The sequence below is a fragment of the Coptis chinensis genome, chromosome 5, assembly GCF_015680905.1.
Source record: "Coptis chinensis isolate HL-2020 chromosome 5, ASM1568090v1, whole genome shotgun sequence".
NCBI lineage: Eukaryota > Viridiplantae > Streptophyta > Magnoliopsida > Ranunculales > Ranunculaceae > Coptis > Coptis chinensis.
The window spans coordinates 52,708,635-52,733,569 of NC_141460.1; the positions used below are offsets into that span (position 1 = coordinate 52,708,635).

The 24,935-nt window shown below is 36.6% G+C and overlaps 1 protein-coding gene across 1 annotated transcript; it reads right to left on the bottom strand.

Annotated features, from left to right (window-relative positions):
• Nucleotides 1–22,239: 22,239 nt before the first annotated feature.
• Nucleotides 22,240–24,276, bottom strand: LOC147497905 (uncharacterized). The gene is made up of 4 exons (XM_086563048.1): nt 23,706–24,276; nt 23,397–23,575; nt 23,172–23,291; nt 22,240–22,794 (listed from the first exon to the last, which is right to left on the bottom strand). The coding sequence occupies exons 1-4, from the start codon at nt 24,274–24,276 to the stop codon at nt 22,240–22,242; spliced, it is 1,425 nt and encodes a 474-aa protein (XP_086419174.1).
• Between the last annotated feature and the right edge of the window lie 659 nt (nt 24,277–24,935).

Consider the following 24,935-nt stretch of genomic DNA (forward strand, 5'->3'; position numbering starts at 1 on the left):
TACACGTCTCAGAAGAGTAGGAAGTCATTTCACCAAGTGTTATGCTACCAAGAATCTCACTCACAATGAATTTGGGGGAAGGGAGTAAAGAAGGTAGTTTGTCCACCGAAATTTGGTAACTAATTACTCTAAATCCTTATAGCTATATTTTTGTCCTTTTCTACAGGAGCGTGACTACTTTGGGCTCTAGTTGATTGATTTTAATTCATTTTTTTGGTCTAGGGCTTCAAAAATCAAACAACGTCCAATTTACCTACATTGGCGAATGACTTCCCAATGGTTGTTATCTGGCTTGGGTTTAGCCTTATGCGCTAATAAGTACCCAAAAGTGTAGTTTAAACCTTTAATAGTATTACATTTAAGCCAATTATGTTTATAATAAATAAGAGTTAGTATAGTTTACGTGTTTTTGTGTATTTCAAGTCTTGAAGCTATTTATGTGCTTAAAGATGCCATTTTGTGTCGAAAATGAGTCAAGATGATTGCTAGAAGAGTTCTGTGTTTAAAGCTCAAAAATCAAGAAGAAAAAATATTTTTAATCCCAGTAAAAGTTGGAAAGTCAAAGTCAATTCGGATAGAAAAGAATAGAAAAGTCAATAGAACTTCAAATAGACGTATCTTTGGACTTGGGCCTTGAAATTGGGCCTACTTTATGTCAAAACGACCGGCTCATAATAAGGTTTCCAATGGATCTGGTCTTGCCCCAATTAGAGTTGTAAATGGGGACAAAAAGGGTACTGAAGTAATTTTTAACAATTGTGGCCTCTTTAGCCGATGTACGAAAATGTAATCCTAACCCTGTCCTATATAAAAAAGGTGAAGGCTAAACTAATTCTCTCTTTCTTCCCCTTAGTCTCTAATTAGTTTAGTGTAGTTGTAGTTTAGCTTAGGGTTAGAATTAAGTAGTTTAATTGTAGCCTCCATTATTCCCCATCAATAAAAGCTTAGTTCTTTAATATTCAATTCTCTTCTTTTATATTATGTCTTTCTATTGTTATTTAGTTAGTATGTTTCCAATAAAACAAGATTAAACCTCCACTATAGGGGGTTTATGAAGCCATGTGAGGATTATTAGTTCTTCATTCTTTTGCAATAGAGTTTCAAGTCCTTTGTTGTGAGTTTCTAGAGATAGAACTCGATCATAACAAAAGGGCTAGAGATTAGAAACCCCATCAAAGAGATTTGTGGGGTGGCTAATCTCTCATACTAGTTAGACAATGACAACATAGATGTAGGTGTTTGCTAGGGATCAAGAAAGGCAAATTGGTTACTAAACTAATAGCCAATTGAGTCGCATGGTGGATTAACTTCTCTCTAATTTTCTCTCATTCATTAATTTACTGTTTTCTTACCTTATATTTACTGTTTTCTTAGCCTCATATTACTCTCTCATTAGTGCAATAGTTAGTTTAGTCTCAATTCGTTACAAGTACATGCAAGCAAGAGTGGAGAACATGATTACTCCCATATAACAACATGTTTAGAGAGTATAATATATTGATTGAATAGCATGAGTTTAGTAGTGTAGAAACACTGCTTTCACATCTACTTTTTTTTATCTTATCAAATGGCGCCGCTGCCATCTTGCTTTGTTACGTATTGCGCTTTTAGATTAGCAAAACTGTTTTTACTATTCACAAAACCAACATTGAAAACATTGTTTGCAATTTCTTCAATTTTTTCTGCTACTGTCTGAGTGCATACGCCTTACGCAACCAACTCTCTGCCCTCCCGTGACCTGACCCAAAAAAATTGAAACCCTAGTTTTAACTCACGAGTGTGCGCGCGCCCTCAATTTGACTTCACAAAGCGCAACCCGTATTCTACTGCTTAGGCGCAACCCGCACCCAATTTGCCATATTTCTAAGCACGCACGCGCCCTAGGTTAATTAGCTTAAATTAAGTTTTTAATATTATTTGTAATATTATCTCATGAGTACAATACATTACTCGTATGCTACCAATTACAAAATTTTAAAAAAATTATTTTCCTTCATTCTAAATGGTGTCTAGCAAACTAACAGAATTTGGGGTTCTCTAATTAAAGAACGTGCACACACGGACAACCTCCCTCAAATTCCTAAGTCACCTGGCCGTTGGATTGATAAAAAATACAAAAAAATTAATTAATATTAGTTAGTAAGCCCACCCACTACCGAAGCCCGTTTCACAGGCCTGACATCCAGGCCCAACACGAACCCCATTGTAAAAAGCCTAAACCTTATTCTTAAAATCTTATCACTAATCAGGGTTAACTTTTTATAGGACTTCACAATCCACACTGTGTACCAGGACCAGTACCCGTATAATTGTTCAAGTAACACTAGACGTGCTTCAAGGCTATTGAAGGCGCTATTTATATGCGTAGCAAGGACGCTCCAGGTAACACCTATTTACATTCTCGAATCTACTGTAAGAGGAATCTATTTCTAGTAATAATCAGGCTATTTTTGCATGCTCGTTAGGAATTGCCTATTAAACTTAAAACTTGCATGAAATTAAAATCTAGTACGCATAAACCTGCCTTATTTTATTGTAGATGCAACAATAATCGCCTATCTAGAAATTCACACACCACCTACACCCACCCAAACTACATTTGTAGCAATGGGTGAAGAAATAGCAGAGAGACCCCTCTTTGATTTTTATAATGCTTTGAACGATGGACCTGAGTCCTGCATAATTCTTCCAGATACTACGGGAGATTTTAGAATCCCCCCAAATATATTTAATCTGCTACCTGTTTTCCATGGGTTAGACCATGAGTAGCCTTATCAACAGTTATGTAGGATAAAACAACTTATTACTACATTCCATCATCCTAACATAACACCTAAACAAATAAAGCTAAGGGTGTTTCCTTTCACCCTAGCTGACAAAGCAACAACTTAGCTAACAGTACAAAAGCCAAACTCTGTCAACACATGGGAAAAACTAGTTGAATTATTTATGGAACAATTTTACCCACCACAGAAGACTGATGAGATGCTATTACATATTCATTTCTTTCGCCAAAAGCCTCAAGAATCCTTTTTTTTAGGATTGGAATCATTTCACTGATCTCTACTAGAATGTCTCCATCATAATCTTGGTCAAGACACACTAGTTCGTGCCTTCTTTAAAAGCCTTTCCCAACACCATAAGGAGACTTTAGATATAATGAACAGAGGTACTTTCTTAAGTAAAGGAGCCATAGATGCATATAACTGTACTTCTTAGATAATCAATCCAAGAAAAGTAACAACTAGGGAGGTAACGATTACGTCCACTCCACTTCGTCTTCTTGAACAGTTAAGGCAACCAGTATGTTTGAGATAAAACAAGATCCTGAACATATAACATTAATTAAATCCCTCACTCGTAAGGTTAATGCCCTCTCTGTCAATTAACAAGAAGTGAAACCCACTCTTGACATGAACATAAACTATCCTCGTTGTAATTTCTGTTTTAGTTTTGAGCATTCCGACTTCTATTGTCCTCTTGTCTATGAACAACCACCACCACAGCCAGACAATGTCTGCGCTTTTAATAGCAACCATAACACACAATGGAGGCCAAACACTAACTAGAATCCACAACAACAAGCTACACCTCTTATCAGCTCCCAAATGTGCATTTTATTACCCATATATTGTTGTATTATAGTCCCTCTTACGCTTAATGAGAAGATAACTCATAACTTTTATTGTCTTTTTTAGGTTAAGGAGTATTTCATACCACTTATCATAAAAGCTGTGTCCTAGCACCAAAAGGAGCATTAATCACGCTAATTATGAAAACCAGTAGCTGCTATAGAAAAGTGCTGAAAAAGTCAAAGTCAACCAGTCAAAATCAACGGTCAAAGTCAAAAGTCAAAGCCCTCAAATCAAAAGACCAGAGATGGAGGCCCTTATCTCAAAATATGATAACTTTCTCCCTAAACCTACCTTGGTCAAGAAAAAACCAAAAATCAAAAACAAAAGTGAAGTGTGAGGTGTCTAATTTGTAATGGAGAAGGGCAAGTCTGTAAAAAGCAAAAGTAAGGGTATATAAGCTAAAAGCAAGGGAGAGAGAAACCATCCATTGTCTTAGGATCCAAGCCATTTGGTTTGTTTAATTTCTTGTCTACTTTTTCAATTCTTATTTTGATTTTCTTGTTGTTTTATTTCCTTCACTACTACAGAAAAGGTCATATACCGCTATGTTTTAGAGTGGCAAAAAGCCTTTTACCACTGTTTATAAACTGTGGTATTAGTTGGGGTGGTAAATACTTCTGGCAAAACCATGGTATAAACTTATACCTATTAACCACTGTTTATTCTAAAACCGTGGTAATAAAATTTTCAAAACCGTGGCTATTGCCCTTTACGAAGTACTAAGTCACCGTATTTGCCACGGTTCTTCCAAAACAGTGGTATATACATTTTTTTATTTAAAAAAAAAACCCTGATTATTTAAATATTCCAATTTCCAAATCACCTAATCACATTCCACTTCAGCACATATTCAAAACATTATGGTCCACATGACTAATTCTAAACACGATCCGAAAGCAATCCATTCCCAATCGAAAATCCAAATTCTAGCTAATATAATCAATACAAATATATTATAAAGAGCCTCCAAACCAATTTATTCCATCTTGTCATGTATTATAAAATTTATTGCAATGAAAGAATGACAAAAGAAAAAAAATATCTATAACTTCACCAAGACCATTCTCGTCTGTGTTGGCATTCTCGTCCCAAGAACATTCAGCCAAGAATAAACAAATAGCTTGATCCCCCTATCAAAACTTGTTATTTACTTGTTCTTATTTCAATCAAACTTGTTATTTACTTTTTCTTATTTCAAGTTTGTTTTAATTTTCCTTTCAAGTTTTCAAGTTATTTCCATACCAACAATCAAAGCTTTCAAGTTTTTATTAGCATAGAACCATTCTAATCCATACAAGAGTCTACCTTTCTTCTTCACATCTCCCTCACTCAAACTCTAAACAATTTATGATGAACCTCACCTCTAAAAACAAACTCTTTTGAAATTACTACCACTATCTAAAGATTCAAATGTCGCCGCCGTCATGGATTGAAGAGTGAGAGTGATTGGTTGAAAATCTAAGAAGGGAGCATCATTCCCATCTCTCCATTTATATTTTTTTTTTCAATTTTTTGTTATTTTATTTTATTTCAGTACTGATCCACTTTCTTGCAAATCAGGTTACGGGACAACAAAACTGGAAAGGAGTTGAAGAGACAGCAAAAGAACGACCAAGGTTCACCAATGCCGGGGGGTGACCGCAGGCTAGGTGGTGGGGGGGGGCGCGACCGCCCAATCACCTCCAAAGAAGTGTGTCCAGTTTTTTGGCCACTCAGTTGATTTTTGATGAATAGTTATACTCCGAGCCTGGATTTTGTAATATATTATGAGAAAACAGTGGAACTTGATTGTAATAGTTAGAGATGAAAAAAAAACGAAAAATATTAGGAAAAATTTGTTTTTGATTGATTCCTTATGATGAACATGAGTATGAGTTAAACTTGGTTTAAGTTATATACTTAGCAAGGGATTAGAGTTTTAATTGCCTTGGGAAGTTCAAGTGTGTGAGGCAAGTTGTGGATCATAGCTCACACACTTTGAATCAACACTCTAAGTCCATTTGACACTAGTTAATCTAGGTTATTAATATAAAACTAGTTAATTAGATTAGTATAATATTAGTTTAGTTTTAATTTTGGGCCCTTGAAGGCAAAGTTGTATAAATTGTCAAAAACCCAACTTGTGGGCATTTTAAGCGGGCCTTTATTGTAACTTAAAACAGGGTAAAGCTCGGAAGGTTGGGCTTGCTTCTCATATCACGTGCCACCCAACGTCGCCTTCTCCTCAAGAAGCGTGTAAGCAAGGCTTGAGAGGTAAATCCTAAACCTCCTCGAAGCCCAAGTAAGAGGATACTTGTGTGTTCAAGCATGCTTACGTGATTGTTTGAAATTTACTTTCTGCACTGCAATTTACATTTGCGCATAAGGCTGAACCCGAGTCACATAACAACCATTGGGAAGTCATTACCCAATGAAGGTAAATTGGACGTTGCTTGATTCTTGAAAGCCCTAGACCAAAAAAAAAAATTTTAATTAAAATCAATCAACTAGAACCCAAAATAGTCACGTTCCTCCAGAAAAGGACAAAAATATAGCCACGAGGATTTAGAGTAATCAGTTACCAGATTCTAGTAGACCAACTACCTTCCTCACTTCCCTCCCCCAGATTCATTATGAGCGAGATTCTTGGTAGCACACCACTTGGTGAAGTGACTGCCTACTCTTTTGAGACGTGTAGTAGAGCCATCCTAGTCTCGCACCCAACTGTTCTTCTAAACATGGCATAGTAAATTATAGACCAAGCAAATATTTTCAAAAAAAAAAAAAAAAAAAATATGAATTTCTACTATTTGCGCATCATCATTGATTAAGCATTCATGTCTTATCAATATGCATCGTAACCATTATGGAATTACAATGCAAACCCAGAACCTTGTTCTTTTTGCGGGAGTTCTTATCACTAGTTATCTCATTGTCCATTATATATAGAATTCAAGTCTACTACAGGAAATCCTTATGATTATGAACTTCAAATTTCAAACTTCCCTAGTACCCTATACACTCAAGAGTTTTCTAGTCATGCCGAAAATTCATGGAGTTCCAACACAAATAGTCAACCACCATTCATATATCCATATGGTCAGTTAGGGTTCGGTTTCACCCAAAGTTCATTTCCATTCACATCACCATCCATATCAAATTCATATCCCACTACACCATTCATCACAGACCAACTCTACCAGGAAATAGTCAAGTAAACAATACTAACTCAGCAAATAGCAACTATCTTATGTTTTCTCCAAGCCAATTCAAATAATGCCACATCTAAGACTAATATTCTTCCTACCAATCTAGAACCCATCCAACAAGAGAAACAAGGTGTTACTATTACAAAGCCCATTGCTAAAGCCCATGTTGATATTAATAACCAATTAAAATTCCACCACCGTCCACCTGACTATCATGTGAATTCCAGATCTTATGACGATGACTATTTGCTTGAAGTCACATTTTCTCTCACATGTCTTATTGGATCAACACCCATAAATGGGAAAACTCCGGCAAAAGAAACTCAAGAGCATGTATTGGACTCGACACATTTGGAAAATGGCAGTGAGAAATTTTATGAAGATCTAGGCAGAGAGGATAAAGAAAATGAAGTGCTTGGAAAAGAGGGAATAAAATCTATGGTGGGAAGTGGATTTCAATTTAGTTTGGCCGTTAAAGACTTACCGATGGAACAAATTTGTGACATCCTTACTACTGCAGATATGAACCACAATCTTGTGGAAATGCCAAAACTAAATGAAGAACTTTCTCAGTCCTTGAGATCATGTGAAGAACCACCACCCAACCATCATTACCCCAATTTAAAACCTCTTGAAATCCATCCTCCATTCATAAAAAATCCACCAATTTCTGAGAATTGCACTACGAAACCATTTCAAAGAAACCTCAAATTTGCACTTAAGCCAATTGCCTTTGAGATGATTCATAATTTTCTAAACCTTCCCAGTAAAGAGACTGTGCTCAATATACAAGCACAAGAGTCCATCATTTCCGTAGTCGAGAAACCTAGTATGTCCTATTCCCCATCAATTGAGCCTCATGAAGGACGTATACTACCAACCTCTCACTCTTTTGGACAATTCAAACATGATGGGTTATTGCATAAATTCCATGATGGGTTACATAAGTTTTCTCTTATCATTCTGCATCTTACATTCCATATGCATCATCTCATTCTGTTTGGGGGTGTATGATTTTATCTATTTTTATGGATTGATCCTCAACTATTTAGATTATTAGTTTATAGCGAGAATAGAATGCACAAGTGACATGAATGAAGCTGGAGTGCTAAAAACTCTTTCTTAAAGATCCCATCTACGAGGATTGACTCCTATTTTCCGATGTATTCATTTCCCATTCCATTCCATCTTTTCCTTTAAGAGGATACATCAATAAGGTAACTGGACCTCTCCACTTGGAGGGTGTGGTTGTAAGTGCCGAAGCCTTAGTCCATAGTATATCTAACATATTCTTTTTAAAACATTTTTTACTCATCGTTGGAGTAAGTGTGAATCTATGGAGCGAGTATACAATTTTTCTTTTCTTTATTTTACACTTCTTTTTCAAAAATGTTTGTTTTCTTTGTGCTGTTAATGATAGATTCTCGATACATCAATAGTTAAGTGATTTTTCAAAATGGGCAATCGATTTAACATAGACCACCAACCCCTAGAACAATGCAATCTAGAGACGGTTTGAGATTAGTTCTGCTTACTAAGGGTCGCCTATATCATCGAGCTATTCGCCCGGATTAGGACATTCCATGTCTTGCGCAATAAATCCTCCAACTCGCGTAGCTAAAGGTCTGTCTACCTAGATTAGGTTTGAAATAGAGCCGACACTAAAGTTGCCTAATATTATCTGTTATGATTTGTTTTCGAGTAATACCATCTAGAATCACAACTTTTGAGTACGAGTTTCTTAAAATATCTCTCCATAGTTTTCAAAACCAGAGGATATAAAAATAAAAGTTATACGCTCGGAGTAACCAAAATGATACCTGATTAACGTATAATTTTTATCTTCTTGGCAAAACCTCTATATGGATAGAGATATATTGAATGAGAAAACCAACTAAAAAAAGATGAGGTGTCTCCAAACGAGAATTAAACAAATAAAGTAACCCAAAGTGATATTATTCTCTGTTTAATTGTATCTTTTGCCTCCATTTCTCTATTTTGTCTCGAGAATCTGACGTTAAAAGACTTAAAAAATTTCAAAATTTCAAAATTTTTCTTTCTTAAAAATCTTTCCCCTCTCATTTAAATCTTTTCCCTTTCTAAATCTCTCTCGTTTCTGAAAAACTTTTCAAAAATGTCTTCTGTAGCAAACAAAAACCCTTCACCTAGCATGACAAGATGGATCAATTTCAATAATCGTGTGCAAGCACTTCTTAGAGAACTGTAGCTTAAGATATGGACACATATACTGAAAATTATCCCTGGTTTACGTAAAATTTCATACGTATGTAAGAGACGAGCTATGAGAGAAGGATGGTGCTTGAATTGTCAAACACCAACTTGCCCCAGTCTTCAACGTCATAATAATTCTGTTTATAAAGTCTACATGTGTTATCCCCCAGTGTATTACGCTCGGTCTAAGAGAGTAATCTAGCCATCTGGTAGGGATTAATTCGAGTTTTCAAAAACTTCCAAGTCTTGGGGATCTGACTCAAAAAGACCCACCTTTTTAAAATTTCAATCAAACTTATTCAAAACCTAAAAAAATTAATTAAAATTTTCTTTCTGTTATTTGTACATATTTCCCTACAGTTCCTGTACAGTTCTTTCCATTATCTATTTTTCATCCCCCATTAGATATGAGTGCACCTGATACCATTATGTTAAATTTTCGATGATGATCGTTTTGGTACCTCACGAGTCAAGATCGGACGAGTAACGAAGCGCAGGATCGGCTCTTGAAGTTGGCAAGGCACTTATGACAAGATCGGAATTTCCTGATTTCATTTGGGGTTGGGCCAAAATTTCAAATTCACTAAAGAGGCACATGCCATCAACTTTATTAAGCCCACGCGACCACCTAACCTCCCATCTTCTTCCTCACAAATTTCCAAACCCTAGCAACCACAAGCCAACTCATGCCTGCCCCCATCTAACTCGCGACCGCTACCTCACCTCAACACACCTCCATCCAATTTTTTTATAGCCTACCCCATTTTCAACCCCCATTCCAGCAACCCCAATTTCATCAATTCCTACTCCAAATGGCTCGAGTTCTTAAAATTGTGCCGGAGCAAATTTTCAAGACCTCTTCTATTCCGATCTGTTTGAAGTGCACTTTAGGGCAGATATCAAAATAAGAGGATGAGCACCCTTGGTGTTGTTGGAAGGTGCAGCTTATTCTCCTTTTTTTACTCTTTCGTTTTATAACTGCATGCTTAGAGGGAAGGATAACCGCATCACGGTTGTCAAGGATGGTCGCTCGCTGGAGCTCACCAAGGAGGTGGTGAGTGGAGTTCAGGGGATTCATCTAAAGGCTTATGTTTAGACGGAATAGTCCCCAAACAAAAAGACCATCGACGTGATTATGGTAGAGACACTTCTCGAGGGGGTTAAAAACCCCAAGTCTCACTGCGCTTTTCAGAGTTCGCTACGAAGGACCATCTAGCAGTATCTCAGTGGCTAGTCTACAACCTGCTAGGCTCGGCCAAGCTTTCAGATATAGGTAAGACAATGCTACATCTTTTATGGATTCTTTAAGAGCAGAAGAATAGCTTATGCATCGTCTCTTTTATTTTCGAGCAACTCTGCAAACCGAAGAAGTCAACCACCCCTCTGCTAGTGCTGGTCAAAAAGATCATGCAGCACTGGAGTTTCAAGCCACAAACGCCCTAGTGGAGGTCAAGGACGCTACCACATGTCTTATCTATGCCGACTGCATCCAGACGTTATGGCTTCCACCTGCCACCAGAGCTGCTGAGCAAGCACGCCAGACCATGAAGGTGGATTACTTCGCTGAAGATGCCACTCGACAGTTCACTCAGCCTATGGACAGAATTCACTTCCTCTATGGAGGCCTGAGGATTCTGCATTCGTATCTCCACCAACTCAGGGAAACTCAAGGGAACATCATAGCGGAATAGCAGACTATCAGATCCGAATAGCATACCTTCAGAGAGGAGCAGCGGTCCTTCTAGCGACGTTTTCAGCACAGTGTCACTAGAACACTGCAGAGCATCAGAGACGCACTCCCGCGTAGTGATAAACATGCCAGGTCCTGACGTCGACAAAGAGATGGATCTTCTAAACGTCGAGACGAGTCACACACGGATTCTGACTAGGATTCCTAGTTTCCGTATAGTTAGATTTATTTATTTTTGAGTTTCTTTTTTCACGTGTATGATGTTGTATAAGTTTAACTTTATGCTTAATATTATTTGCTTGTTTTATGTTGTTTTGTCTTTTCTTGTAGAATTTGGTATATGAGTAGAAGGTAAAACAAATACATCATGCCAAAATTTTCAATTTTTCTTTCATGCATTTCATATATGTTTTCAAAAAAATACAAAAACCCAAAAAAAATTCATAGTAGAATAAATATCCCTAGTTTAATAAAACCATGTATTTCTTGTTTTATATCAAACAACCCACGCCCCAAACTTATTTGGGGGTGACGTATTTTCATCATGAAGAACATAATACAGGTGTATTGTCGTTTTTGCTAATGTTTCTATGGCAATCTCTTTTCTTATCTCTTCATACTTTGAGGACAAAGCATAGTTCTATTTGGGTGTGGTATAGTAACATTTTGCAAAAACTAAACATTTTCTATATAGTAGATATAATAGTATATTTCTTCCTTTCTAAAAAATATTTTTGAAAAAGACCAAAAATATTTTTCCATTTAGTATTAAAAAGTCTTGTTTCCTTTTTCTATGATGAATAAAAAATTTAGAAGTCTCATTATAGCAATAAAGTAAGGAATTATTTTTCGTACTTAGACTAATATACGTACAATAGTTTCTGCATCTTTTCATGAATGGCATGCATCAACATTTGTTTGTATATAGCAGTGAGTTTCCGAAGCCAAGGTTAGAATAATTAAGTTCCATTCCTGTGAGAATCTAGCCAAAAACCTCATCTGAATGATTATTGAGTGATGACTCTGATAAGGTTATATAGTAAAAGCATTACTTTTCTAATAACTCTAATTCTTTATATTTTGAATGAGAATCATATGGGCAAATGTTATGCATATTATATATGTTATTAGCTATATACATGTGTCTAATACTTTATGTTGTAGATGATATGGTGTGTGGTGACACACAGAAGATCATATCATCAGCACCTTATAAAGTATAAGTAATCGTTCACAACCTAGATGGATTTGGACAAACCATTGGTACGGTTGCAGTATAATCTGGTATTTGTCTATCTTGACTATATGATTACACTAGTACATTTTGTGTGTATTGAACAGGACCAAGTGAGGTTGTTTCTCTTTATACTGACTATATAAGAAAACAAATACCTCTGTTATTATGGATGTTTGTCCTCTTAATCCAGATATAATAACGGGCACTTACGTGCATTGTACATTGCTTTAAATCATCAATGAGTGAGATTCATTTGTGAATCAACAAACTCGATGGATTGGGTAATGACATTGTATGTAAGGTGTGTTGTTGATTATAGAAGGAATTCATGTCCCGCAAGAAGTCGGGCTGATGATGTCCCCTCGAGGAGCTCATAAGGATTGTCATGTAAACCCTGCAGGTGGATTTGATCCGACATGACAATGAGGTTGAGTGGTACTACTCAAGGACATAAGAAGTTGATTAATGTAGTTGTCAGTAACTTGACTTAATCAACAGACATTTGATATCTTAAACACGGGGAGATCAATGAGCATATAATATGGAGCCCATAAACGTAACACGTAATTTGGGATTAGGGTTGTAGTGCAACAATGGCCTTTAGTGGAATAAGCCATTTGTTGACGGACTTGGGTCGTGTGTTATGGGCGGAAATGGGAAGCCTAAGCCCGTCAGGAGGCCCAACCTTAATTTCTCCTCATGGTCCCTGTTGTAGCCTATAAATAGAAACCCTTCTCTCCTGGCCGTTTTTAATTTTCACCTGGATTGAAAAGAGAGGCAAGAAAAGATAGATCCAAAATCGGTTCTAGCTTTGTGAAAAAGAAGGGGGTTGGTAGATCTTTGCCCACACAACGTCCAATCTATTAAAAGGAATACAACAGAAGATCAAGAGGTGGTTGCTAATTTCATAGTTATTGGATTCTCAAAGATATCAAGAAGTCGATCCAAAAAGGTAAATTTCTAACCAAACCGTGACACCCCTTATTCCACTGCGCGTGGGTGTTTCGCGGTTCATTCGTAGTAAATCATTCGGCAAAACCATAACGGTTCCTACAGACTCAAAGGATGTTCGGATAGAAAAACCACATGTCCACTTGCTTGATCACCACGCCATAACCCAAGAGAGAATTTAGGCCCTTTTTGGATCGATATAGCCAAATACACGTTAAAAACCCAAAAAGAGAGTTTTCCTCTAGTTACCCCTCTTGAGCATTCACCATTTTCTAAAAGCCTTTTTATTCTTCACCAAAAATTCCTAACCTATTACAACACACAATAAAAATTTTAGCCCGCTGACAAGTTGAGAACTGGATGGATATCAGAAAAATAGAAGAGATGACCTTATACAAAAACAGAATAGTTACTTGCTTCAAAAAGAAAAGAAAAAAAAATAAGTAAACAAACTAATATGATGCATGCATTGTTCCAAAGGGTAACCCATCCTATTACCGCACAACCGGCTAACCCATCAAAAGATGAATTATTATTAACCATGATACAAAACCAACAACAACAAACTAATATGATGCAGGCATTGTTCCAAAAGGTACTTGACCTGTCTCCTAACTAAAATAATAACCAACAAAGCATGTTTCCAGGTCAAATAGTGCCTAATCCTAAGTCAACAAACACTGCCTTCGAAGTAAACAATACTCAATGTAATGGTAATATATCCCCAGGGGAACTACAGGTCATTACTACCCTTCATTCGGGTAAGGTAGTTGATAACCAAGTGACTATGCCTAAAGATCACCCACAAACAGAAGCTAAAAATGAAACCATACCTAATATTGTCATAGAAACTGAAGACCCTACAACTGTAGAAGTTCCAGTACAACCACAACCAAAAGGGAAAACCTTACAAAACCCCTTAATAAAAATTAATGATCTTACACCTGTAGATGTTCCATTATGGAAACCTAGTTGAAAAATGGCAAAAAATAAAGACAAGTTTAATAATACTGTTGACCCTTATGCTAAGTATAGAGAAAAACCACCGTTTTCCAGAGACTAGTTATGTCTAAAAAGGACGAGAATTTTGATGAGATTAGGGAAGTATTTAAAAATTTGACTATAAACCTACCTTTTGTAGATGCTATAAAAAGTCTACCTAGATATGCTAAGTTTCTAAAAGAGTTGTGCACCACGAAGAGGAAAACCAATATACCCAAAGAAACCTTCTTAACTGAACAATATCCCTCTTTATCTGAACATAACGGAATTGTTAAGTACAAAAATCCTAGTCCTCCTACTGTACAATGCACCTTAGGCGATAACTTCATAACAACTGCACTATTAGACCTGGGGGCGAGTGTTAACTTACTCCCTTTTTATTTATATAAACAGTTAGGTCTCCATGAACTTAAACCAACCAAAATAACTTTGCAGTTAGCCAATCATTCTATTAAGTATCCCAAGGGTGTAGTTGAAAACATTCTAGTTAAAGTTTAAGATTTTTACTATCCAGCCGACTTCGTTATTCTTGACACAGAAGTTTCTTTTGATTATATCCTCATCATCTTAGGGCGTCCTTTCTTGGCAACTGCCAATGCCCAAATCAATTGCCGGGATGGATCAATGACTCTTTCCTTTGGAAATCTGTCTGTAAAGATTAACATGTTTAGACTCAAGCATGGACAACTAGGTTTGCCTGTAGAAGGAGAAGTAAAGTCTATTAAGAGTTTTGTATCTCACATTAGTGCGGCTGATGCTTTCATCCCCACACTAGTAGATACCCCTCTTAGGGAAGAAGACAAAGATCACAATTTCGACTCCCTAAACATAACTGTTATAGAGGAAGAATGTTCCACCCTGCCTTCTGACCCTATGGGAGATGTAGTCAATCTCACAATGGAAGAGATAGATGAATTCCTCAAAGATGCAGATGAATACCATAATTATGTGGATGCAAACAACCTAGAAGAGGAATTCGTCGAGTTTCTAAGAGCCTGTGATGATCCACCCGCTCAAGAACTACCTAAAGCACCACCCGACCATTATCTACATGAGCTAATCCCTAATAAATACCAATCATTTACCACCACCTCGATTCCACTCCCTCTACCTTTTCAAAGGCACCTTTAGTTTGTATTAAACCTTATTGTTTCTCCTGTACTTCATGACTTTCTAAACCCATCTGGTGAAAAAGTAATACCCAAGGACAAACCACTTGACATTTTCTCATTTTTTCCATCCTTCCTTCTAACACTTATCCAGATTCCACGTATTTTCCATAACCATTCTTTTTCTCATGATCATTTACTTGGAGACCCTTTCGTTTGAGGAAAAAGAAGAAAGTGCATGCTAGATTAGGTTCTAGGTCAATCAGATGTCACTCTCATTCCGCCATGCCACATCATAGAAAATCTTGGTGCTTAATTTTGTTTGAGGGTGTTTTATGTGTTAACTTTTATGGAAAGATCCACAACTCTTTAGACTGTTGATATATGGTAAACTGCATGTTAATATATATTAGATAAATTAGATAGACATTCTAGAGAATCTGACTTTAAAAGACCCATATAATTTTTTGTAAAATACACCACAACAGATAAGATTTTTAGCAACGAAAAAAAATGTTAGAAAATGATATAAAAACGTCGGTAATGGTCAGTTGCGACGTTTTTTTATCATCACTGGATCGTCGCAAATTGTATAGTCGCAAAAGGTTTGAAGCCACCAAACTAAAACGTCGGCAAAAGTATTATATTAGCGACATTTTATAATGTCATTAGAGCCCAAAAAAGCGTCAGTATATATATTTTCGTCTGATTATTTAAAACGTGGCAAAAAGTATTTTATGGGGACGATATAGGAAAATGTCAGTAATTGTTCACACTATCAACGTTTTATTTCGTGACAACAACCCCAAATTTTGGATAATAAAATTCATATTGCGACATTATTTACCGTCGCTAGAGATCAACCTTTGGCTATGCTTTTTAAGTATGTGTCATGTGATGGAGCTATAGGTATGTCACTACAAGTATCATTTTAGCGACGCTCTAACAAAGCATCGTTGTTATTATTATTTTTTTTTAACCACATTAAATTTAAGCAACAACATACCCAAAAGTCATATATAAATATCACCATTTCCATTTTTAAGAGTATAATATGATTCATTACATATATAATAGTTTTATAAACCACAAACATAAATAAAATTGTCTTAACATCCAACATTTCCCAATGAAATGGTGAATCCTATCCAAAGTTTATACCCAAAAAAATAATCCAAAACAAACCCACAGCTTCTTTCTTCCAAACCGCATGACTCTCAGAACCTGCAAACAAATATGACAACATTTAGTTCATTTCCAATGAAATGTAAAACCAAGATATGATAACATATATTTAGAGTACAACTCATTGAGGACAATCGTCATAAACATTCATACAATTACGTAGTAATGCATTAGAAGAAGTTAGCACAAACAATACATGGGTGTAATTGCACAATAATAAAGTCTAATTGCACAATATATAATAACCATAGCAAATGAACCAATGTGAACTCAAATAAGTGCCATCGAGTGTGCAACGCATTCAAGTTTTAGGCACACTCTGAACACTCACTATAAATGAACCCGCCTTTTCCGGTTAACTTCAATAGGACCTAGAATAAGCTATGGCTATAAAAGTTTGGGTAAGATTTCCTTGTCTAGCATACTCTAGATTTCCTAGTCTCTAGATCTCTTACTGGCTATGTTTCAGGATATGCTTTTGACTGCTTTCTCAACCCCTGCCTATGGTGTTTTCCCCTCCACTCTAGATGGATATGCTTTAGCTCTGCTTTCCTTAACCTTTGCCTATGTATATGCCATTACGGGTGCCACTTGCTCAGATGATGGGTTAGGATGGGATGGGTTTGTCACAACTACCTACCTTCTTCAGTCCCTAAAATGACAAATCAGTCAAAGTGGGGGAAATGGTTTATACCCTTTCACCATGTGGAAAATGGACAACAACCCGAGAAAGAGCATGCAATGCACACAGAACATTTATAGCACAATAACCCAAAATAAGTACACTCTAATAATCCATTTTGCAATTACAATGTTATCAATGGTAGTACCATGCCTTAACAAACAAGCTATTCCTTTCCAGCCAAAAAAAATACAAACCATTCTTTTAGCCTAGGATGCACGAATACCGATATGCGACACGAATACGACACGACACAGATACGTGGACACGACATTTTTTTCAAAAATATAGGACACGGATACGTCATAGACACGTTTGAATAATATATATATAAATATTATATAATTGAGCATTTTTCACCAAATTCAAATGGCAATTTTACTTCATAAAATGACCAATTCAAACACATTAAGCAGCAACTTACATGTATAACTTGGATTCACTTCATCTTTCTTCTCTTGCATCTCTTCTTAACTTAGATTTTATTTCACTTGTTTTTTTTTTGTTGAAGTTCAAAAAGAATTTCTTGTATGTGTGAGATTACTGTCCCCCGCGTGTTCCCCGCTTATCCCCCGTGTATCCACCGCATGTCGGAAATTAAAAAATTAATTATAAAATCGGATACTCCAAATTGTGTATCTGACACATATCGGACGCATATCGGGGCATATCCGTGTCGGACACGTATTGGACACGAATACTTCACCCTTAGGGACGTATCGGTGCTTCGTAGCCTTTAGCATAACTATTGAAAGTGTATGGCAGTCAATGTAGTTATGACAGAAGAGTAAGCTATTTTTTGAAGTTATGACAGAAGTTAGAAGAGCCAAGATAACATAAGCACTTGGCATCTCACAAGGACAGCTTCCACCCAAACAAGGACTGAACACTCCCGAAAAACCGATTAAGCATAAACCATTCTAGCTCATTGAAATCCAAAGCCAAACAATGCAACACAAACTCCCCCTTCACAAATGCGTCCTATGTAACATGCTATAAAACTCTCCCTAAGCCAATGCAACACAAATTCCCCCTTCACAAATGCGTCTTATGTAACATGCCATAAAATTCCCCCTAAGCCAATGCAATCCCTCCCTTAACCAAACTGACCTAGACCTTTGTAAAAAAAATATCGACAAAGCTCAAACATTTTCAGCAGTGTGATGATGATGTCTGCAGACATTAGAAAAGCTCCATCAAAATTGGAATGAAGATTGACAACAAAAGATGAACGACACAAGCAAGTGTCCAAAAAACCTCAAACATATCCTAAACTTCAAAATCTCGAATAAGATAACAAGTCAACAACCCAAGACATCTTGGCTGCCAAACTAGAAGCGAGTTGTACTGATGTTCATGTGCAAGCACGCGCATAGATGATCTTTAATAACAAAAACAAAACTGGCTGTTAGTTGCAACTTATCTACTTGCCTTTTAATTGAATCATAAACTTAACAATTAACTTAAATCAATGCATGCGAATAGGAATGACAAAGTTTACCGCCTGCCATCCTTTAATTAGCCATGGACCTTCTACTGCCGGCCAGTGAACCAAAGTTCTTGTCCATCCAAAATACATTAACATAACTCACTACCAGCTATATAAAATACTATTGTAACAACAGATCCACATGGTACAGGAGATCATTATTAGACCAATGAGATATTAAACTAGATGGAATTACCATCATGTATATATGCATGTAAGTACCATGTTGATCACATGCATCAAACTAATAGTGGATAGCAACACAACCATACCAAAAAACATTCAAGTACTGATCGACCAAACATACTCGAAATGAAACAACAAAATCATGGAACAATCATACTAGAAACAACATATCATCAATCAAACACATCGATAATTAACCAAAAACTCGTCAATGGAACACGCTCGTAAAGAAAAAATTTAACCTGAACACGTACTTATCCAAAGTCCAAACTAGAATAAATAAAAAATCACCAGAACTGTTAGCTTCAACTGATATCAAAAGTCCTTTCATTAAGGAATTCACATTGAAAAATTAGTGCTTTTGTTTCTAATAAAAGAAAAAAGTTGCTTCTTTTATTTCTACAAACAAGTTTGATTAATAATTTTTGAAGAAGAAGAAAAAAAAATCATAACTTACCAAAGATTTCCTTTCCCTCAATGAAGGATGAAGGAGAAGGATAAATCGGAACCTGAAATAAACTGCTTGTAATTTCTGGAGTATAGGCCACAAAATTTTTCAAACTTAAAAAGGGCTTTCAAATTTTGTTTGGGGGTGGCGTATTTTGGTCTTTCATTTTAAAACTTTTGCCACCCTTTGCCTTTCATGTTTACTCCAATCGAGTCTATGAAATTATGCTATTGAATTCTAGGTTAGTTATTACGTAATTTAATTGTGATATTGAATTATTTCATGAACCCCTTCTCCAAAATTGTTTGGGGGTTGTATATTTAATGTTGGCACATTGTACGTTCACATATTCAAATTACATGTATAAATATCGCAAAATTGATTTAATTGGGATGCATAATGTAATTAGGTACCTTAATTTCGCAAAATTCAACTATTTCTCGGAATTTCGGAAGCTAATCCTATAGGAGCCATGATATGCGCATGCTTAATTTGTGAACGTATGGTAGTATTTTATTTCTGTTAGAGTTCGTTTATGTCCCAAGCGCTATTTATTAATTCATTCTTGTTATCTCCATAATGGAGGAACTCATATAGGAGTTATGTATGTTTTTATTTCTTTATATATATTAGTATAGAATAACCTTCTTTTTCAGGTGCTCCCATTTACAAGCACGTTTCTATGGTACTCTCTATCCTTTATTTTCATTCCATACTTTGGGGGCAAAGCATGATTCTGTTTAGGAGTGGTATAAATGTCAAATATGTTTAATGAATATTTCTGATAGTCTTTATTGATATAACTAGCAGATATATATACAAAAAGGAGCCTCCATGAATACAGAAGATCTCCTAGATCCACATATCTAGGAAAAGATAATACACTTACTAAGATTATAAGATACATGTTAATACTAAATAAAGTAACAAATATTCTAACACCCTCCTTCAAGTTGGTGCATGGATATCACACATATCCAACTTGACAAGAGAGTCAAATGGAGAGGAAAACAGACGTTTTTCTCTCTTTGGTGTTAGGCGTGCCCACTCTCTCAGTATGCCTGGACAATAGTGCGCACGCGCTCCTCTCTTTGGCGACTTCCAGGTTGTTTAGGAGCGTATGTGCTCGACTTTTGCCTAGACAAGGGTGCGTATGCGCCCAACAATATTGCAGCACCCTTTCGAGTTGGTGCATGGATATCGCACATGCCCAACTTAACAAAAGGGTCAACAAACACCTTGCTAGCCACTGCTTTAGCAATGACGTCAGCTAGTTGGTCTTCAGATTTTACAAATGGAAAAGTAATAATTCCAGCTTCAACTTTCTCTTTGATAAAATGTTTGTCAATCTCCACATGCTTCGTCCGATCATGTTGAACAAGATTATAAGCTATCTCTATAGCTGACGTATTGTCACAATACAGATTCATTTTCACTTTTGGTTCAAAACCCAAGTCCTTCAACAAATTTCTCAACCACAGCAACTCACATACCCCATATGTCATACCTCTATATTCAGCTTCAGCACTAGATCTTGATACTACTGGCTATTTTTTACTCCTCCAAGTCATAAGGTTTCCACCTACAAAAGTGAAGTATCCTGAGGTAGACCTTTTATTGTCAGCTGAACCTGCCCCATCTGCATCAGTGTAACCTTTTACTTTTAGGTGATCATGATTCAAGAACAATAAGCCTGTACCCGAAGTAGATTTCAAATATCTCAATATGCGCTCTACAGCATCCATATGAAGTTTACGTGGGTCATGCATGAATTGACTCACGACACTAACTACATACACAATATCTGGCCTAGTATGCGATAAATAGATCAGTTTCCCTACAAGCTTTTGATATCTCCCCTTATCGGTTGGAGTTGCATTCAAACACAGAAACAACTTGTGGTTCTGTTCAATGGGAGTATCAACTGGCTTACATCTGAGCATTCCCATCTTAGATAATAAATCAAGAATAGATTTCTACTGGGATAAGAAAATACCATTTTTTTTATCGGGCTAACTTAATCCTAAGGAAATATTTAAGGTCTTCGAGCTGTTTCATTTCAAATTTAGAAGCCAGATACTGTTGTAAACTAGAAATCTCCTCATGATCATCACCTGTCACCACCATAACATCAACATAGATAATCAAAGCATTGATTTTACCTCTTCTGTGTTTTAAAAACAATGTGTGAACCGAGTTGCTTTGTTTGTAGCCAAACTTCTTCATAGACTTGGTGAACCTGCCAAACGAAGCTCTTAGGGACTGTTTTAACCCATACAATGCCTTCTTTAGTTTACAGACTATTGTTGTATTTGAGTATTATGGTATACCTGGGGGAGGATCCATATATACTTCTTCAGTAAGATCTCCATGTAAGAAAGCATTTTTTTCATCAAACTGAAGAAGAGGCCAATCTTTATTAGCTGTTAATGACAAAAGTACTTTCACAGTATTGAGTTTAGCAACCGGTGAAAAAGTTTCTTGATAATCTACACCATAAGATTGTGTATACCATTTCACAACCAGCCGAGCTTTGCCTCTCTCAATAGCCCCATCTGCTTTGAGCTTGACTGTAAATACTCATCTGCACCCCACTGTCTTCTTTCCTTTTGGTAAGATTATAAGTTCCCAAGTGGCATTCTTTTTCAGTGCTGCCATTTCTTCTGCCATAGTTTTAGTCCATCTAGAATCTGCTAAAGCTTCCTGCATTTTACTAGGAATAGAGATAGATGATAACTGGAATACATAAGATGCATATGACTTGGACAATTTGTGAGATGACACATGGTTGCTTATGGCATATTTCACTTTATCTTTAGGATCAGGTTCATATTTAATTGGTGGTTGGCCATAGTTAGATCAAGGTGGAAGATGATATTGAACTAGTTCAGAATTAAGACTAGGTAGATTAACATCATGAATATTATACTCACCAACATTATGAGTATTGGAATCAACAATAATAGAGTCAGGTGATACCTCTACTGGGTCTTCTGGAGAAGATTGGATTAGTGGATCCATTGTAGGAGGTAATGTACTATCATGAACTTGATCTTCACATCCTTTACTTGGGCACTCAGTGGAGGTTGCATCGACTTCTTCTATTGAGTTTTTATCACTAGGTGATTGTGGTCTCGATAAATCAAAGACCATTATATCATCATGATTCTGTATTTCATTTCTATTCTCCCCCTGAAGTGAAGAATTAGTGATCTCTGTATAAAAAGGCCATGTTCATGAAAAATGACATCCATTGAGACAAAAAAAATTTAGAAGATGAATGATAACACTCATAACCCTTCTGAGTTGAGCCATACCCAACAAAGACAAACTGCAATGCACGTAGATCAAGTTTGGTGCGTTGTTGTGTATGTAAGTGAACATACACCACACAACCGAAGATATAGGGTGCTAAGTGAACAATGGGCAGAAGCATACAGTGATCAAAAAGCACATCTAAGGGTCTCCGAAATTGGACAACACTAGAAGGTGTACGATTCATCAAGTAAACAGCAGAGTTCAAGGCTTTGCCCCATAAGTGAGATGGGACATGACCACCAATTAATAAAGACCGAGTGACTTCCAAAAGATATCTATTTTTTCGTTCTGCAACCCCATTTTGCTGAGGGGAATAAGAGCAAGATGTTTGATGTAAAATACCAGCTGAATGCATAAAACCAATCAACTCCTTTTTGAAATACTCACCCCCATTATCAGAGCGAACAACATTTACAGAGATTCCAAACTGTGTGAGCACCATCTGATGGGAAAGGGGAAAAACTGTACAAACATCACTTTTATGTTTCAAAAAATATACCCAGGTCATCCCAGTGCAGTCATCGACAAATGTAATAAACCATTTCATCCCATTATGTGTAGGACGTGGGGCAGAACCCCAAACATTTGAATGAACTAAAGAAAAAGGAGGATCAGCTTTATTATCTTAGGAGATTATTTCCATCTTTATTTAATGGTTGTAGTCTTTCTGATTTTTTTCACCATTACACTGGTTTCACAAGAAAAATCAGAAAGACTACAACCATTAAATAAAGATGGAAATAATCTCCTAAGATAACCAAATGTGGGATGTCCTAGTCGTCTATGCCAAAGCCAAATCTCGCCATTATTTTTATTAACCTTATCATCACTCATAACAAGAGCTTGTACTCCTTGATTGGACCGTTGAAAACCATCCTCCAGATAGTACAATCTTCCACTTTGTTTACCACTACCAATCCTCTCCTTGGTATGGATGTTCTGAAAAATACAGAGAGTAGGAAAAAACAAGGCAACACAATTTAGTGATTTGGTTAAGTGGCTAACAGAGAGAAGGTTACAGTTTAGTGATAAAACAAATAAAACATCATGGATAGATAAAGTAGGGGACAAAGGTAGAGTGCCAACACCAACAACTAGAGATGACACACCATTAGTATTAGTAATGACTGATTTAGAACAACTAGAGGAGAAATGGTTAAATTTATAGCGATCACAAGTCATATGATCAGTAGCACCCATGTCAATTATCCAATGACTATTTCCTGGTAAAAGTAATAAGAGCAGAGTTAGATATACCTGACTAGGCAACAAATCTGGCAACAGTGACTAAGTGACTCTTCAAACTTGAACCCTCTGCCTTAGAGTTAGAAGACATGGGGGACGCCATCTTACCCTTTGGATGCCAATCTGGATAACCATGGAGCTTAAAGCAGGTATCAACTATATGGTTATCACCATTACAATGGGTACACTTACGAACTCCTTTCTTTGAATCTGGACAAGCAAATGATTTCTGAGCCACCATAGCAGTCCCTTCATTTGATGTCCCACCAAGCATGGCGTCCTGACGATTCGCCTCTGCACAAACTATGGCATAAACGGACTGTATGTCTAGAAGTGGTCTATTAGCAAGGACACGACCATGAACCCCATCAAAATGAGAATCAAGACCGGCCAAGAAAACATACACATACTGAGAATTAACCTTTGTGGTATATTTCTTAATGTCATTGGCACACTCCATAGTGCAGTCTTCAATAGCATCAAATTCCTGCCATATTTTCTTTAGTTTTCCAAAATAAGGAATAACAGACCCGCCATTTTGGTGGACAAAAATTCCCTCACAATATAGCTGATAACCCTTTGATGCATCTTGGCTGACCGAGTAAGTTTGTTTTGCAGTGTCCCAGATTTCCTTGGCCGTAGACAAATGAAGAAAAATTGACCTGATGTCCTTGGTCATTGCATCAAGAAGCCAAGACTTGACCAGAAAGTTCTCGTCCTCCCAAGCTTCATATTTCTCATAATTTATGTTTGTTGGAGTATCCTTAGTACTAGAGATAAAGCCCTAACGCTTTCTGCCCCTGATCTTGTTTTGCGAATCAATGACCACTCGATGTAATTAGTACCATCAAGTCGTTCTGGAGTAATTAGTGAGGACATTTGTTTCATATAAAGAGTAGACATGATAGCGGAATCGTTATTGGAATGCACAACAACGAAATCACTATTGGTAGGTAAGTCTGTCATTATGATATAGAACACAAACAATGAACTAGATCAATAGACAAGAACGATAAGGAAGAAGAGGGTAATAAATACAATCTGATATAGTGTAACAAATTGTATTATATGACCAAAAAAAAGAAACCAAACACCAAAAAAAAGGCTCCGATTCCTATCTGTTTCGACCCCCACCTACGTGGCAAACGTCCATTAGTAGGGGTCTCTATTTTATTCATTTAATCAACAGGGCTAAAACCCAATTCGCAATATCATGGATCAATGTAGAGGCCCATTAACTCATGTGTCTAAGGCTGAACCTTAGCCACATGGCTTGCCACTAATATACGTTGATTTATGTCCAGATTCATTCCTTATCAAAGAGATAGTTATCAGTTG